The following is an 18,602-nucleotide window of genomic DNA, read 5'->3' on the forward strand; positions in this document are numbered from 1 at the left end:
TCATGCCTCAGTGTTCTCCACTGTGTCAAAATATGACATGAGCTAGTTGTTTTTTAATTACAATTTTAACAAGACTTAAAATATGTTTCAAAAAATGGACTGTTGAACATTTGTGGAATCTCTGCATACCCTTTGTAGAACCCAAGAGGTCTACAGAACCTAGTTTGATACCCTCTAAAGTACTGGATCCCACTGTGGGGAGAAGAGGAAGGGAAAGGGGATGATGGGCGAGAGCCAGAATATAAACATTAGTACTCTCCAAGCCATTTATAATCTATTTGGTGAATTCAGACTTAACCTGGTTACAAACTGCTCGTCTGAGTCTCAGTTTCCCCACTTTCAAAATCAGATGGTTGATAAGGAGTTCCCAAACCACCAAATCCAATGGCAACAGTATCACCCTACCTGCTGTATGGGTCAGTTCAGGAAAAAAAAAACCCAGGGATTTTTCATCATAAACAGAGAAGTCAAGACCTGCTCCCTCCCTGAGCTGCTGTTCATAGGGCTTCATGATGATCAGAGTCATCGTAGGGCTGCTGGTGATGGGCCAGGCTCTGCTTCTACGACTCTCCCTGTCAGACGCGGGTGTGCGATTGGGTATGACCCAACCTGCCCGCTCAGAGGTTGGTCTCTACTTCCCTTTCATATTGACAGACAAAAATGAGTTGCACTACACACTGCATCCAACACGGGAACTTCTTAGAAATGTTGACTTGAGAATGACTCTCAATACAATTTTAGTTAGTTGTATAGTCATTCTACTGAATAAGCATACAGATGCAGACCTCAGAGATATCATGGGTTGGGTACCAGACCACACAAATAAAGCGAATATGGCAATAAAGCGAGTCCCATGAATTTTTTGGTTTCTAGTGCCTATAAAAGTTGTGTTTACACTATACTATAGTCTATTAAGTATGCAATAGCATTAGGTCTTAAAAAATGTACATGCCTTACTTAAATAATACTTTATTGCTAAAAAATGTTGCCTTCAGCAGCACATAATCTTTTTGAAATAGTAACATCAAAGATCTCTAATCACAGATCACCACAATAAATATAATAATGAAAAAGTTTGAAATACTGCCAGAATTACCAAAATGTGACACAGAGACATTAAATGAGCAAATGCTGTTGGAAAATGGCGCCGTGATGCAGGGTTGCCACAAAACATCAATTTGTAAAAAATGCAGTGTCTGCTAAATGCAATAAAATGGTGCGCAATAAAACGAGGTATGCCTGTATTCTTGAAATGCATCTGCCATAAAGATTTATATAATCACATCGGTCATGTTTGTACATGTCACTTATGTGCAATGGAAAGAAGCTCCCTCTAACCTGTTCTCTGGTTTTCCACAAATGTAGTTATTTCAATACAGGTCACAGAAGTTGATTTTCAGGGTTTCACAGAAACTCTTCTGATAAGTAGAACCCATGCCAGGCATTGAGTAACAGGCCCCACTTCCCTTCACATCCCTAGCTCCTCCCTGCAGGACAAGGGGCCTCACGCAGTGCTTACGGCCACCCCAGTCTGTGTGTCCCCGTTCTGCCCGATGTCTGCAAACTGCTGCCCCTTATGCATGGGGTGAGGACACAGGTGGCCCAACCTGCTGTTAGGAGGAAGGACTGAGAAGAGCCCGTGCAGTTCCCATTTAGTCAGGGAATTCCAATGCCCTGAGTGCGGCTGGGTGTCAGGCACCCTGGATTCTGTGCCCCATCAAGGGAGGCAAGGCAGGAGCAGGGCCAGCACAGGCTCCTCTAAAGCATGAAACCCAGGCCAGGGGCCCGTCCTGCCTGGGTCTAAGGCATTCACTGTAGCCATCCACATCTTGATTCCACACCCTTGAGAGAAATAGGTATAAACAACCCTTCCTCTCCACGGGTACATGTGCACTCTGACTGTATACTGAGCAGCAAGAGCTCAATACTCCCTAAGGGCACCTGAAGGTCACGCAAGAGGCACCCAGTTAAGGGCACTTAGCCCTCCCTTAGCAGATGAAGACAAGCCGAGTCGTTTGGCCCTATGTTATACCAACTACAGCCACAACTAGAGTCCGGACTTATGATGACTGTCCGAAATTAATTTCTACCCCAAAGGCCAACTCTTTCAAGGAGCTTACAGCCTGATAAATAAAACCCCGACATAATTACAAACAAGATAGAAAGCAGTATTATGAAAGACATTAATAAGACGTTACTCTGGAAACAATGAGGGAGGACGGGGGGATTAATTTCTGCAGGGGGTACCGGAACGGGACATTTGAGTCAGGCTTTGGAAGGTAAGTATTATATTATTAGCATTTCTCCTGGCTGCAAAATGTCAGTTTTGAATCAGTTAACTTGTAAATTTCTTTAACATTCCACAAATCAAGTTGATTCCCAGTTCCTGTATGACATAACCCACTAAAAAATGTGTATTTCCAGGAAGTGGAGTGTAGTCTTTTTCTCTTCAAGAAATACAAAAAATAAATACCAGTTCAGTCTGAAAAAACGGATTCCAGGCCTTTATGTGTCACTGTGTGTACATAAACCAATGTATCACTATAGAAATGGATTCTTCCTTAAAAAGAAAAATAAACAGTGGGAAAAAATTTTAATGCGGTACCCTACAGGAATCATATTCTTTATTATTGACATTAAGTTCCAACTATGACTCTTTCAAATAAAGTCTGAATTTGTTCCAGTGTCTTTCCCAGTTGCTAATATTTTTTACTTTATGTCACATAAGAAATACAGAGTATGCAATACAAACTAGATACTGAAAAATCAGGTATTTACGACTGCCTTTCCCCTTTTCTGTATGAAATCATTTGTCTCCATTTTCCTGTCTGAACATATCAACTTTCAGCAAGAATGGAATGTTAATTGGTGTTACGCACAAGCTGGGCTATCATTCCTCAAATTTAATAAGAAAAAAAAAACAAACCCAACTGGGTTTCCTGTTTTTATTTATGGTTTTCAGTGCCCAGTTGGGGGGGATCAAAATACAGTGTCTCAGTTATGGCTCATCCTTCCCTCAATTAATGTACCGAAGGAGACTGGTTCCTTCCATCTGCTCCCCTGATGACTGCCCGGATCGCAAAGCCTATTCAAGCTTCTCCCCAGGGCCCTGAAACAACATACGAAACTACTTCCTAGGGAAGCTGCAGCCTACCTCACCCTTCCCACTGGGGAAACACACAGACTCAGCCCTTTCTGCTGTGATTATATAAGAACACAAGGGCTTACTTGACCCAGCCCAAATCGGAGACTTATCCTTTAAACACCATCTTGTGTCCTGTCTTCTCAAAAGCGACGGTGTATGTTGGGCAAAGAGGAAACAAGAATGATTTATCTTTCAACAATAGTGACACATTCTAAGGAATCCTCTGTAAAAATTCTGATGCCCTAGGTAAAGTATATAATGTTGGGAAGGTATGTGATCTTACACATCCAGGTTCTAGTATCCGTATTTCCAGGGTGAGGAAGCAGAACACTTTTGCAAATTGAATGTTTTTCTAAGGCAAGTTATCTTTCTTAGAGAATTTCCAACTCCCCTCCTGAATTTCTACTTCTCAGCTGAGGCATTACTGGAATTTGGGGAAACAATTCTTTGTTGCGCAGAATATTAGCCTCCTTGTGGCCACTACCATCCCCCAAGTTGTTATGATGACCAAAGATGCCGTCACACATTTCTCAACAATGTGTCCCCCTCCCCCCAGGGCAGTGTTGCCCTTAACTGAGAACCACTTTGAGGCTAAAGATGGACTATATGTAGAAAATGGCATACTGACCCAAGAAGATTCTTATAATGCTTTGAGGGCAATGTTTGTAGTCTTCATGGAATCAAAGGGATTCTCCATATCAACCTCCTGCCCCAAATAAGTAGCACAAGCAAAGGAACATTACTTGGCTTTAAAAAAAAAAAAATCTATGCGTGAATTCACTGCATGGAAAACAGGTCCTTCAAAGACAAGGGATATTAATGCCTGCTTCCAGGCTTCTCTTTGTATATTTTGGGTGCACAATTTCATGAAAATTCATCTCAGAAACAATGAACTATAAGGAGAAATAGAAGGTAACCAGAGCCAGTAGCAAGTATGGTTTTGTGTCTGAATGAGACAAAAAACAGAATAACTGTCATTCTTTGCCAAAATAGAGCCTTTGGGTTTACTCTTTGTATTTTGGCTTGGATGAAGCCTTCACCTGGCAGGGTGGTGCTACTTGTTCACGGATCATCCAAGTTCACTGTAAATTTCATTTCTTCACAGTCCACGCACCACAGCTTCACAGGAGTGCTTTCACACACCTGTGCAGGTATCTGGCTGTTTCTCAAACTAGGATGCTGCAGACAGGTCAACATTCCTGCTGCTCTCTCCTCCCTGACCTTGAGCTATGTTTCCTTAGACACTGTATAAGCAGCTCTGAAAACAGTGGTTATGGCAAAAAGCCATATGGCAAAACCATTTGGAAACTTGTAACTGATTCCTTTCTAGTGGCTAAGAAGCAACCGTCTATTTCTGCAATGGGTTCTGTCCACAACAAGCGCAGCCCGGATATGTCTGTAGTTGTAAGCATAACACTTTCCTCCTACTGCCTGCTATATAAAAAGTGCAAAGACATTCTGTCCACCAACTGACCACGGGCAGTAATAACATCAGGGGCCTGGAATGGGGGCAGTTTGTCATTCAAAAGTAGAAAACTAAGTTTAATGAAAGAACAGCACTTTCTCACTCACCACTGAGGTAAGAGCCATCTGAAAACTGTAGATGCGGGCAAGGCCGAAGTCAGCCAGTTTTATTTGTCCACTGCTGGTCACCAGAATGTTCTGTGGTTTTAGATCACGATGTACCACTCGGTGAGAATGAAGAAAGTCCAGACCTCGGAGAAGCTGAAACATCATATCCTAAATAAAACCAAAAAAGAAAATCAATCAATGGTCAAAACAGAAATTTAACATGCTGAATCCTCAGCACTTAGAAAAGTGCTTGGCATACAGAAAGCATTTCATAAATATTTGCTGAATGAATGAATTTGTTTCCCCCTACTGCTCCACTCTCCCATTTTCAAGATCACTACAAAAAATTTCACTCTTGACCTGTATTTCATTAATCAAAGGATGATTTAAAAATAGTTTCAGATGGTATAGGAAATATTCTGGAAGGATATACCCCAAACTGGTGTCCATGGTTAATGTTGGGGAGAGGAAGTAGTTGGTGACAGAGGGACACTTTTTACTTCATATACTTTTATATGATTTAATACATGATTCCAACAATTAAAATCCAGTAAACAATGATAACATCAATGGTAGTTCTTCTTATTATTATAGCACCTATTACTTAGCAGTCACTATGTGTCAAGCATTGCTCTAAACACCTTCTCTTTAGTAACACACTTAGTCCACACCACAACACTGAGGTAAACAATATCATTGACCCATTTTACAGGTCAAGAAACTGATACACAGTAACTGTATGTAATTAGCCCAAAGTAACACTACTAGCAAAAGACAGAGTCTTGATTCGAACCAGAGTCCAGGAAAACTGGATTCAAATCCCCAATGCACTCCTTCATTAGATCAATGATTGAATGAGCATGGAAAACCGGGTAAGCCATTTAACCTCGCCAAGTCTCAGTTTTCAGGTCTGTAAAAATAGGAAAACCTACTCCATAGGGGATCACTGTTTGTAAAGCACTGACAGTAGTCAGCATTCAATAAATGGCAGCACTTACTGCTGACAGTATCAGCTAGCATGGAGGAGGGGGGCATTCAGAAAATAAACCAATGTCACATCTTCTTCTAATTTTACAGCTGATAAAATCAGATACAAAATTTAAAACTCGGAAACTGTCTGAAAGTGGGAATTTAAGATAGTGACCATGATATGGCTCTCTGAAATCTGGGGTTAATAAGACTGACCTACCCCCCCCCCCCAAATATTGTGAGAATGGTGTGTAAAGGGAGGATGGAACGATTTTGTTCATATAAAGGTTAGAGAAATGATTAGGCAGCATCAGGGGCTTCAGAGCTGGCAGGGGCTGTGAGGACACTTGTTCATCAGCTGGACTGTATTTGGTTATTGGTTTACAGTATTGGTATTTCCTTCAGGGAGTTCTGTCTTTATATCCCGGCTTATTCAAAACCAAAGCCTTAGTTTTCCACCTATAAAAAGGAGAAAACAGGGGCTTCCCTGGTGGCGCAGTGGTTGAGAATCTGCCTGCCAATGCAAGGGACATGGATTCGAGCCCTGGTCTGGGAGGATCCCACATGCCGTGGAGCGACTAGGCCCGTGAGCCACAATTACTGAGCCTGTGCGTCTGGAGCCTGTGCTCCGCAACAAGAGAGGCCGCGATAGTGAGAGGCCCGCGCACCGCGATGAAGAGTGGCCCCCGCTTGCCGCAACTAGAGAAAGCCCTCGCACAGAAACGAGACCCAACACAGCCATAAATAAATAAATAAATAAAAATTTAAAAAAAAAGAAAAAAAAAAAGCCTTACCCTGTTTGTTTAAAAAAAAAAAAAAGGAGAAAACTGTGCTTACTTTTCATAATACGAGATTTAAATGAAGTAATGCACGTAAAGAAGTAGTTTCTGGCACACGGTTAGCATTCAACAAATGATAATCATTGAACTGTCCCGTTTCCTGAGGGAGACAGAGTAACAAACAACTAGAAGAAAATGTGGCCAGTGCCGCAAGGTCAGTGAACAAAGCACTAAGCAAGTGTGCAATGACACAGGTGTACTGGAATTCTTTTTGAGCTCCACCTAAATGGATCTGATGAACTGGCTGGGGTTACCTTCTAAGTTTCCAAAGATGAAAACTCTGGAGAAGACTGCACTGTTGAGGGACAGACAGTCCTTCAAGACTTAAGAACCACTGAGAGTAAAACAACTTGGAATGAATAAACAAGAGTGTGAAAATGAAGCACAAAATGTTAACGAAAGTAATCTGCTGCTGCAGCAAAGAAGTCTTTATTGGAAACACGTGCACATGACTTGTAAGCAGTGGATTTTAAACAGCATGACTAACCTAAACTAATGTCATGCTGGCTTGTCATCTTTAGCTTCTTATACACTAAGCACCAACCATTTAAAACAGTACAAAGAATAAATGTGCTTGGTTCCTGTTTCATTGTTCAAACAGTTTAAGCAGCCAATTAGTAGAATAAATATGTAAAAATTTGAACCAACTAATTATACTAATAAGGCCCATCTTAATTTATGAAAAGCCTGAACTACTGAGTTTAAATACATATGTATTGCTTTTATTTGTGTATTTATACAGCACATATTACATTTTTCTTAATTATAAAATTGGTACATGCTTAATGTATATAGAAGCTTTTTAAAAAATTTATTAAAAATCCAGGGGAAGAACAAAAATCATGCAAAATCCCACCACTCAGAGAAGAGAGAAAACTTTACTGTTAACTTTTATCTTTCACGTCTTTTAAACAGATACTGCTATATTTGGAGGTATAAATATATTATATCTCTATATAATATATAAATATTATAAACAATATATATCACATACAATATAATATTAATATATAAATATAACATATATTTATAAATAAAAATTGTTATTATTCTGTACACATTTTACAGTTGTTTTAAAAACATTTAACAATTCATTATGAATATTTTGCCACTTCAACAAAATTCTTCTAAAATATAACTTTTTTATACAATATGATTTTTAATGGCTGCATAGTTTTCCTTCCTATGTCATAATCATTATTATTTGGTTTTAGTTGTGTTATTTTGGTACATATACTAAGAGTTTAGTTCTCCTCTGTTTAAAGGCCAGTGTAGATGAAAATGACTTCTTAACATCATATAAAAGCACAGTTTAGGCAGTGAGAACACATATATTGGCACTAACATTGATTCTATGTAAATGATACCTATGGATGTATAAAAAGTTGGTTCTAGGGGCTTCCCTGGTGGCGCAGTGGTTGAGAATCTGCCTGCCAATGCAGGTGACACGGGTTCGAGCCCTGGTCTGGGAAGATCCCACATGCCGCGGAGCAACTAGGCCTGTGAGCCACAACTACTGAGCCTGCGCGTCTGGAGCCTGTGCTCCACGACAAGAGAGGCCGCGATAGTGAGAGGCCTGCGCACCGCGATGAAGAGTGGCCCCCACTCGCCGCAACTAGAGAAAGCCCTCGCACAGAAACGAAGATCCAACACAGCCAAAATTAAAAAAAAAAAAAAAAAAGTTGGTTCTACATAAGAATTACCACTCTTTAGATTTTATTAGGCTACTTAAAAATTTTTTTGGTTAGCAAACTGGGTTTTCTTTGAAACCTGTAATATCCAGCTACAATTAGAGTTTTGAACTAGTGAGACTTGAGTTAACGATTTTTAAAAAAATTGCCAAAAATCTCATTTGCTTCAGTAATTCCATTGCAAGGTCGGTTGATGAGCATTATGGGCTTGTAATAAGTATGATTTGGGGACCCACCCCAATCTTTCATCGGAACACCTAATCTTTCATCAGAATACCTAATCTGAAAAGGGAAATATATTCACCTATGTTAGGAACTCTGGTCCTAACAAATAGAATGAGAACTCTGGTCCCATTTCCTGAGCATTATATGAATGAATCAACTGTAACACTAAACAAGGCAAGAAAAAAAACACCTTTCCTTCAGAATCGCAAGCAGTTCTTCGATCAAAGACATTTCAAAGGATTCTCTACTTAAGCTTATCATCTGTTCTATCTCAATTTATAGTATCGTGAGACATACTTTTAAATTAGCTCCTCAAGATTTTAATCTAAATTAATCCGTTTTACACAAGACTCAAATATTTCACAGTAATCCTAGCGATGCGATGCAATGAAACTACGGATACTGCCAATTAAGTTAAACATAGGTTTAAAACCTTTTAATGTTACAATGTACAATTCTGGTATAAAATGTCTAGTCACACTCATGATAAACAGTCACTGGAGGCCCTCAATCTGTATCTTTCTGAAACATGTGACATGGGAGCATGTTTCAACAGGACACCATCATGGAATGAAGTCTGGCTCCCAGTGACTTTAGATGGGGTTTTATCCTTGGCAACTCCCCTAAAAAGACTCTGGACTTCAGTCTGAACACCAGAAGTCTTCAAAGCCTTGTAACAACAATTAGTTTCTCTTAGGTGTTCTAGAGTAGTAATCCTCTTACTTCTTTGAAAACAAAATAAACACGCAAACTGAAAATCTACCTCAAGCTTTTCTAATGGGAAAAAGTTTTATCATTGGGTCTTTTTTTCCAACTACACAAAAGGTATGATTCGTTTCAGAAGCTACTGAAGGGCTTCCCTGGTGGCGCAGTGCTTAAGAATCCAACTGCCAATGCAGGCACACAGGTTTGAGCCCTGGTCCGGGAAGATCCCACATGCCGCGGAGCAGCTAGGCCCGTGCGCCATGACTACTGAGCCTGCGTGCTACAGCTGCTGAGGCCAACGCGCCTAGAGCCCGTGTTCCGCAGCTGGAGAGGCCGCCGCAGTGAGAAGCCTGCACACCGCAGCGAGGAGTCCCGGCTTGCGGTAGGTGGAGAGAGCCTGTGCACAGGAGTGAAGACCCAATGCAGCCAAAAATAAATAAATAAGATAAATAGATATTGAAAACACCAACTTATTCCATACAGTAAATTACAAAGCTGACAGCTCTCAATAGACAATTCTGTATTTTTGGATGCATCTACCTAAATCTAAGTGATGTATTCACATCCTCAAGGTTTTAGCAACAAAAGTATACATCAGTAGCTTATCTACTTAAAAATTAAAAATAAGACATATACAACTTGTACAAGGATAATCATTTTTTTCTCCTTACAATGTGTAAATCACAGTCTTTTCAAATTTTTTATCCAAGTTTTGACAGAAGTGTCTTCATAATGATTTGTTGTTTCTTATGAAGATCTCCTACCCAGTTTGCTTCTTATGAAGGATGTTAAAGGAATCTCACAGATCAACACAACAAAGGTTTTTTTTTTTACACTAAACTGGTAACATGTTGACTTAAGGTAGGGATTATAATTACAGGAATAGAAGTAACAGATCATGTGATGATAAAGTCATAAAGCAGAGGACTACTGACAATAATGAGGGCCAGTCCTGGGATCTCTTTGTTTTTCCTTTTTTGCTGATTACTAATATATCTTTGAAAATTTTAACTGTGGTAAGATACACATAAAATTTCCCATCTTAACCATTTTTAAGTGTACAGTTCAGTAGTAAGTACATTCACACTCTTATACAACCAATCTTCAGAACTTTTTCTATCTTGCAAAACTGAAACTCTATTCTACACCCACTAAATAGCTCTTCACTTCTCCCTTCCTCCCAAACCTGGTAACCACCCTTCTATTTTCTGTTTCTGTGAATTTGGCCACTCCAGATACCTCATATGAGTGGAATCATAATGTATTCGCTTTTTTGTGACTGGCTTATTTAATTTAGCATAATGTCCTCAAAGTTTATCCATGCTGTAGCATGTGTCAGAATTTCCTTCCTTTTTAAAGCTGACTAATATTCCATTGTGTGGATATACTACATTTTGCTTGTCCATTCATCTGCTGATGGACCCTTGGCCTGTTTTGGCTATTGTGAAGAATCCGCTATGCACATAGGTGTATAAATACAAGTATCTCTTTGTGACCCTGCTTTCATTTCTTTCGGATGTATATGCCTAGAAGTAGAATTGCTGAATCTAGTCCCAGGATCTTTTAAAAATCACAGTTCTCTTGTAAAATGTGCTACAATATTACTACATAAGCAATGAAGTAGTGAATAACAAAGCCTAGTCCTGGGTAGTCAATCAGGTGGGCTCATTCATGCCCTGGAGATTTCACTCACTCCTTCCACTTTTGCGCTCAAGGAGAATCTGCCTGAAGTTACCACATCAAGCTTATGGTACCGTCCACACCGTACTCTACTTCAAAACTTGACAGTGGGCTTCTTCACACTTTCACTGATCAATTCACAATGTTAACAATGGGTCGCAAAGACTGCATTATAAACAGGATCCCCCTACTTCTCACTCTGGTCCTTAGGAGTACCCAGAGAATGCTTCATCCCGAATCACACAGGGCAAAACAAATTCTGACAAAGCAAGAGGAGGGTTAAAGCAGGTTCCTTAAAGCTTCGGATTACCTGCAAAGTAGTAATTGGTAAATTGAAAGTAAGTAATAAATGGGAGGACCTGGAGATGAGTCACAAGCCACAAGCCACATGGCAGCTTTGTTCCAAAGGGAGGGGAGGGCAGATCTAGCTGAGGAAGGCAACACACGGCCTTGGGGCTCTTCAGCAGAAACAAAGGCAAGGCCTTTCCCTCACTGCAAGTGTTGGCTTTCTACTTCTACCGCTTCTATGCAACTGGATGAAAGCATAATAAAAGTGGTTTCCTATATAAATTTTGTTAACAAAATACGTATTCTGAAGAGAGAATGAAAAGGAGCCATGTATCGTTCATTCCTGGAAGTGATGATAACGCCGAGTAAGTAAAGGATAAAATCACCACTGATTTTCACCAAGCCTGGAAATATTGTTGGTGTTTGAGGGAAAATGCAATGGCTAAAAAAGAAAGAAGGAATCATTACCTCATCATGACGGCTATTATTAACCCACAGTGGAAAAGTCATTGGGAACTGAAACTACAAATAACGATGTTAATTATAACTTCTTCAGAGCAAGATGTAAAAATCAACATTGCATAAACAAGAAAATACAAAGTATAAGTGACTAGGTTGTTGGCTAATGCCCCAAATGGTTTTTGTTCTAGACACATTGTTTCGTGATCCTTTTAAAATTATTTAACCATATACTGTGGATATTTCCCCATTTTAACACATACTCTTTATAATAAAATTCTTTTTAACAGTATGTTTTTTAATGGCTGCATCTGGACAAAATACCTTCATGTCTTTCCCCATTCTCCTTCTCAATTCCCTCTTTTGAGAATTTTCCTCTCACTCTGTACTTCCCTCCTCTCCACACGAGGTAATGTATTAGAGAAGTTGGTTTTCCACAGAGTGGAGCATATTATAATTTGCCTACTGTAGCAGACATTGTTGGTTGCCAGCCATGAAGGACTGGTCCAAGGCAACCACATTCCCGTTTGCTAGGAATTGATCCAAAGATGGACATGGGACCCAGTCCTGGCTAATGAGACATATGGGCAAGGTTTGGAAAGCATTTTTCTCCTAATAAGAAGACCACGGTAGAAAACTCTCTGCTGTACTTCCTCCTCACCTCCCAGCTCTCACTCCCCACCTGTGCATCTCACACCAAATGCTACTGCTTGAGGGCATGAACTTGCTACTGTAGCAATCACCCTGAAACATAAAGGGAGACACCACCTGCACACACGGAAATGCCCGAGTGTAATGAGGGAAAGAGTCTGGGTCTTTGATGACATCACTGAATAGCTGAATCAACTTTGGGGCTGCCCACCTCTAGCCTTGTAGTTAGGGCAACAATAATGCTCTAACTTCAAGCCATTTTTTCATCATGTTGTATAATCTGCAGTTGAAAATTATTCTAACGAATGTAACTTAACTAAAATTATATTAAGTAAAACCTGTTAAGTAAGGTCACAACCTTTCATTTATAGCCCCCCCCACCAACCAAAACGCCCCCCATGGGGTCTGTACCAACATTCTTTTGTTGCCAATTATCCCATCCAAGTGGTTATCCTTTTGTCTTTGAGACTTATACCTCCTTCAATTAATGCTCACAAAATCCCCTTTCTCATTGCTATCATTTGCTGTCAATCCTTCATATTCTTCAGGGACCGTGGCTCATCCTCTCTAGCCCACACTCACCACATTCCTGCCTGGCTTCAGCATCCCAAGAACACCTTAGCTTCAGAGAACTTTGATTTCTTCAACTCCATTCCATTTTGTGCCATCTACTCCCACAGCTAAAACCAGGAATGTGTTACTACTTAACTCTCATCTTTTTTTAATTAAAAATTTTAAAAGTTACTTTAATTACATGTATTTGGATATCAAAATACCACTTAAATTTACATAAACTTATTAGACAGCACAATTAATTAAACTTGGAGAGCAACTTCTTCATGCATCATTCGTTAAATCTGCCAATTCCCTCACGTCTCTGGTTCCATGGTCACTCTATCTTATCCTCTATACAAAGCTTAGTCCTCAATTAGCCCAATTGCTCTCTTTTTCAGCTGTTATACCTGTGTTGCAGAGAGCTGTTAAGGGGGAAAAAGGATCACATACACGTCTATTATCAATATGAAGTCAGTTCCCAACCCTGACTACGTTAGTGCCACCAGGTAACCGTACAGGTCCCTAGTTAGCCCTCGCTGTCCCTGTAGGCTAAATTTTCACTGCTGTCCCCTACCTTATCATCTCTCTTCCTTCTCTTAGCACACTAGTGTGCACTCCACTTCCGAGAGAAATACGGACGATCAAGGGAAGGCTATCAGCTCCCTGTGCTCCACTTATACGTTTATAAGCACTGGCGTTGACCCCTCTCCCTCACCTCCTGGTGGAAAAGCTTTCTTTCCTTCTATGCAGTATTCATCTTCTTCCTATGCTCTAGATCTCCTTCATTCCAGCTTCCTTAAGTCCTTCCCCTCGCTCGACTAACCATTCCCCTTTTCTGTATCTGGGACTTCCCTTTCTATTGTCCCTTGACTAATAAACAACCCAAGCAACCCCCTTCCTTCCTTAGCCAGTGGTCTTGACTCAGCGGTGTGCATTTTTTCATTCCCCATCCACACCGCGTTGCTGCAGTGAATGGAGATGCGGCAGCTCTTGCAAGATCACCAGTAACCCACCTGGCTTGCAACAGCCAATAGGATGTTCCACTCCTAACTGAACCCTGCCATGGCCTTTCACACTGGATCCCTCCCTCCTCTTCATTGTTCTCCAAAATGGAAAGATCTTCTAAGTTTCTGATTAGAAATGTAATGCATCTTCACTGCTAAATTTTAAAAAATCAAAACACAAGGAAAAAAAGGAAAGAAATAACACCCACGATTCCTCCATCCAGAGGTAACCACAGTTAACATATTCGTGTATCCTTTCATAATTTTTCTATACATGTATACTCATACATATAGTTATTTTCTGTTTTATAAATGAAATGCTAGTGTATACAATTTTGTAATTGTCTTTTCACATCATAATGTATATTGAACACATTTGCATGTCAATAAATACAGGTCTATTGCTCGATTTTTTGATGTGGGCCATTTTTGAAGTCTTTACTGAATTTTCTACAATATTGCTTCTGTTTTATGTTTTGGTTTTTGGCCAAGAGGCATGTGGGATCTTAGCTCCCCGATCAGGGATCGAACTCACACCCCCTGCATCGGAAGGCGAAGTCTTAACTACTGGACCACCAGGTAAGTCCCTATTGCTCAATTTTTAATGGTTGTGTGCTATTCTGTTTTTTTAATATACTATCTTAGGCAAAGGTTTTAAGCATTTATTAAATTATCCACTTTTTAAATGCCATTTTTATCATGTTCTATATTACTTGAGCTTGTTTCTGGATTTTGACTCACTCACTTGGTTCAGTTTAGAGTACCTTCTCTTTTAATAATAAAATATTTAGAATATATTTTCATATCAGGTAGGGCTGGTTTCCTCTTCCCATTCTCTGTAAAATGTTCCTGGATATTCTTACACGTTACTATTCTGGACTGATTTTAAGATCATTTTATTGACTTCCCATATCTTCCCTCAAATTCTTTTAGCATTTTTTAAGAAACTATAGATTAATTGGGGGAAAACTGATACTTCTACAATAGTGAGTCTTTCTTTACACAACATGGTATGGTTCTTTTTTTATTCAAGTCTTCTTATAGGTCCCTCAGTAAAGTTTTGTCATTTTTAAAAATATAATTCCTACACCTCTGAGGCCCCCACTAGAGTGGATCTCACTCTCATCCTTCCTTACATGTACTGTTCTGTTTCCCCACCAATCTCCTTCCTCAAATCCATCATTTACTCTCTGGCAAAGCTGATCTTAAACCTGCAAAGGTGATCTGCAAACCTGAACCTGTCAGATCATTCTCACGCTTGAATACCCTCAGACAAAGCCCACCTAGCTCTCTGGCCTTGCCTCCTGGAATTCCTGTGGACCTCCTCCATCTTCACTCACTCACTGCCTTACGGCCTCATCTTCGGACAAGAATTAGGGTCTGTTTTAATCACTCTTCCTCCACATACACTAGACTCCCAGCCCACTGTATTAACAGGTACCAATAAATGTTCATTGACTTTTCGGAGAGAAGCGAGGCCCAAACTAAATTGGAAATGACCAAGAAATCTATAAAAGCTGTTAGCTTAAAAAGAACTTACTGATTCCTCCCAAGAAGGAATCCTTTAGCAGGTAACAAAACTCCAGGGAAATCAGAAAGAAAAACAGGTTTGGATTAGGGCATAGGGACCAAAGAGGCATAGCATATAAATCAGTATTCCTACCTATTAGTTATTAAAACATCTTCCTATGTGTGTTAAGACTTTCAGTTCATTGTATCATAAATATAATACTCCTAGGCCTATAATGAACACGTTCTACAGCTAGGGGTATGACTACGAGCAAGTCACATACCCTCTCTCATCCCTAAGAGAAGCATTCTATGCATCAAATCGCTTTGCCTGAGTCATCACGTGGATGCAGAACTGGACAACTGGCTAAGTTTCCTAATAATACTATAATTTCATATTGTCACATCAGTGGTTCTCAATGTGTGGCGTCTTAATCCCATGCTATTGACTAAATTCTATTTCATCTTCACCACTAGCGAACTGACTAACCAAGTCCTAACTTTTCTAGACCTCAGTTTTTCATTTACAAAAATCAGGATAAATCCTGCCCTGCCTCTGTGGAACTGAGATATTGGATTGTTTTATATAATATACTTGATTTGTCAAGAATATAATACAAAATTTTAAGTGCTATTGAGCTGGACTGTAAATTCTCTGAGGAATGGGGATGTGGTACACCTTTATACTCTCCACAGCATCCAACAGGGTACCTTACACAGAGAAATCTGTTGATTTTACTTGATTTGATGAATCACTCAATAGTCTACAGATAGGCATTAAGCTGAAATATAATGACTTTTGCTCTTGGCTCTGCACAGGAGTTATATAGAATATCCTCACTAAGTAAACTGATTCCTGAGTCATTAGTGAAAAGGCTACGATCCTGCACTGTGGTTTATCCCTTATTCGCTAAGAATTTACTGAATGCTAAGTGGAGGCGCAAAAGAAGTACAAAAGAAATTCCTCTTGGAAATGTATATAACTTAAGGGAGCCACCTGCACGTGAGATGTAAATTTCCATTTTTGAGGGCAGTATGATTTAAAAGAAAGAGCACTGGATTTAGAGTTGAAAGCACTGGATCTGAATTTTTGCTTACTAGTTATATAATCTAAGGCTGGTCACTTGCAACTGTTGTGGGCCTGGGTTTTCCCATTTATAAAAATGGAAATAATCTCAAAAAGGAGAGACTTAATAAGATACTATATAATATTATACTATATATGTATATATATAGTATTTAAGTAGGATATTAAATATTTAAGTACTTTATATAGTATAAAGTACACACACATAATGAATTGCTACCATTTATTAAAAAGAAATATGAAACCCCTATTATGTGTAAGGCATTGTGCTAGGTGATGTTACTCACACACACCTAAGACAGAGACCCAGGGAGCTCCTGTTTTAACAGGGAGAGAAGACATAGATATGCACCTACACACTTCAGTCAGCATATGGCAAGGACCACAAATGGCACAGGGGCTACAGGCAATGCGTAAGCACTGAGGAGGAAGCAGCATCCCAGCCCATCTTGGCGGTGGGCGACTATTCAGTTTGATGTGGGGAAGCATCTGCCTAGAAGACCACACTGGCAGAGGCTAAGAGGAGGGCAAGTGCTCAGGTATTTGGAGACCAGTAACAGCCCCCAGAGGGGGTGCACACTGCTAAGATGGGACCTACTGCTAAGAGCTTTGTTGCTGGCCTGGTGCAGGGAGTTTATAGTGTCATGTCTTGAGGTCAATAGAAAACTGGTGAAAATGTGTAAAAAAATGGCATATTATTATTGATATTTTAGTACACAGAGTGGATGGGAGGTGCTGTAAGAAGGCTATTATTCTACTCTGGACATAGGATAGTAAGAGTCTGAACTAGAACATTAGAAACATTAGAAAGGGAGAGAGAGGAAAGGCAATCCAAGAGACAAATGCAATATGTTAGTGTTTGTTTCCACAGGTCAACTTTAGTGAGTCATCTTCTAAGTGCTCTGCTACATCTCCAGGTTAGACGCTAGGTGAACTTGGGCCGGCTATTTAACCTCCACTTCCCCTCCCCTCACATCCAGCCTTGGTTTCCTCATCTGTAAAATGCAGATAATACTTTCCTGAGGGAGGCTGTGAGGACTAAAAACAATGTGTGAATTTCCCAGCTTGCTAGCAGGTTCAGAACTGGTGCCATGAAACAAGAAGAGGACCTTCCGTTAGCAATGGCATCTAGCAACACCCTAAGTTCAGATCTACCTAGTTTTCTTCAGTTAGGACATGAACAGTCTCCCATCTTCCCAAACAGTCATTACTAAGGTCAAAAAACACCACTGTGTGTATAGTATACAATCTTAAAAATATTTATTATTTTATTTAAATCAAGTGTTATGTTGACTGTTCTTAATTCTGAAAGTCTAAAGCTTGCTAGCATTTTAGGGTGTCTAGAAGGGTCCTTAGAAATCATCTGTTATTATTCACTGAGTGCATTGTATGTCTCTCTTTGTATATGATGCAACTTTCTAAGGTGGTTTTAAGTTGCTTTTTACCTATCCTGGGACTGATTTTTCTATGGAGCCTCCAACTGTTGAGGTTCCCTCAAACTATCCTATGGGTGTTTTCACGGGATAATAACAATTTACTATAAAAATGCAAGATAAACTTTTACTCAATATATATATTCAGAAGCTACTACTGAGTAGGGAAAAACATTACTAATGAATTTTTTTACATAATTAACTTTGGTTGCTTTCCCAGCTTAAATAAGAACTAGAATTTGTGATATTATTTCCTTATGTTAGGCATTAATGTTGAACTGTGTGCATTCCATTACAGAGAGGGGGAGAGGAGCAAAGGAAAGTGTTCTCTGAAAAGAACACAGCTTCATTTGGTCAAAAAAATGGTCTTTACAAGAGTTTTTATTATAGGTCGTAAAACATTGCTTACCACAATGTACCTCTTCCTTGAAAAAGAAAAGCAATCCCTGCAGTGGTGAGAAGCCGAAAACAACACACTGAGCGTATTCGTGCCTCCTTCCCATAAACACATCTGTGCATATTATCTGTTTTGGGTTGAGCTGCATGCACAGCTGTTTATGGGGGCTCAGAAGAGGCAGCGCTTCAACATTTTTTATTTCGTGTTGTTTCAAGGACTGAATTTTTAAGCTGAAGCCTGTTAGGAGAGAGGCAGCAAATGCATCTCCAGGGGAAGGAGGACCATATGCTCCTGGCTAATAACTTCTTCAATCTACAGGAAGAAGAGACTCTGGGTGGTCATATCTAGTCAGGAAAAGCATGGAGGCCAAGAGAAAAGGGGGGATCTTTAGGC

General features: G+C 39.8%; 1 protein-coding gene across 3 annotated transcripts in view; it reads right to left on the reverse strand.

The window, feature by feature from the left end:
* The window catches only part of CDK6 (cyclin dependent kinase 6), a 224,856-nt gene that overhangs the window by 111,059 nt on the left and 95,195 nt on the right, over positions 1-18,602 (reverse strand). For all 3 annotated transcript variants that reach the window (XM_059933830.1, XM_059933831.1, XM_059933829.1), the window contains exon 4: positions 4,718-4,885. In XM_059933830.1, the coding sequence (XP_059789813.1) occupies positions 4,718-4,885 (168 nt within the window). The remainder of the gene's footprint in view (positions 1-4,717; positions 4,886-18,602) is intronic.

This window comes from Balaenoptera ricei, chromosome 9 (assembly GCF_028023285.1).
Source record: "Balaenoptera ricei isolate mBalRic1 chromosome 9, mBalRic1.hap2, whole genome shotgun sequence".
In the NCBI taxonomy this organism is placed as follows: domain Eukaryota; kingdom Metazoa; phylum Chordata; class Mammalia; order Artiodactyla; family Balaenopteridae; genus Balaenoptera; species Balaenoptera ricei.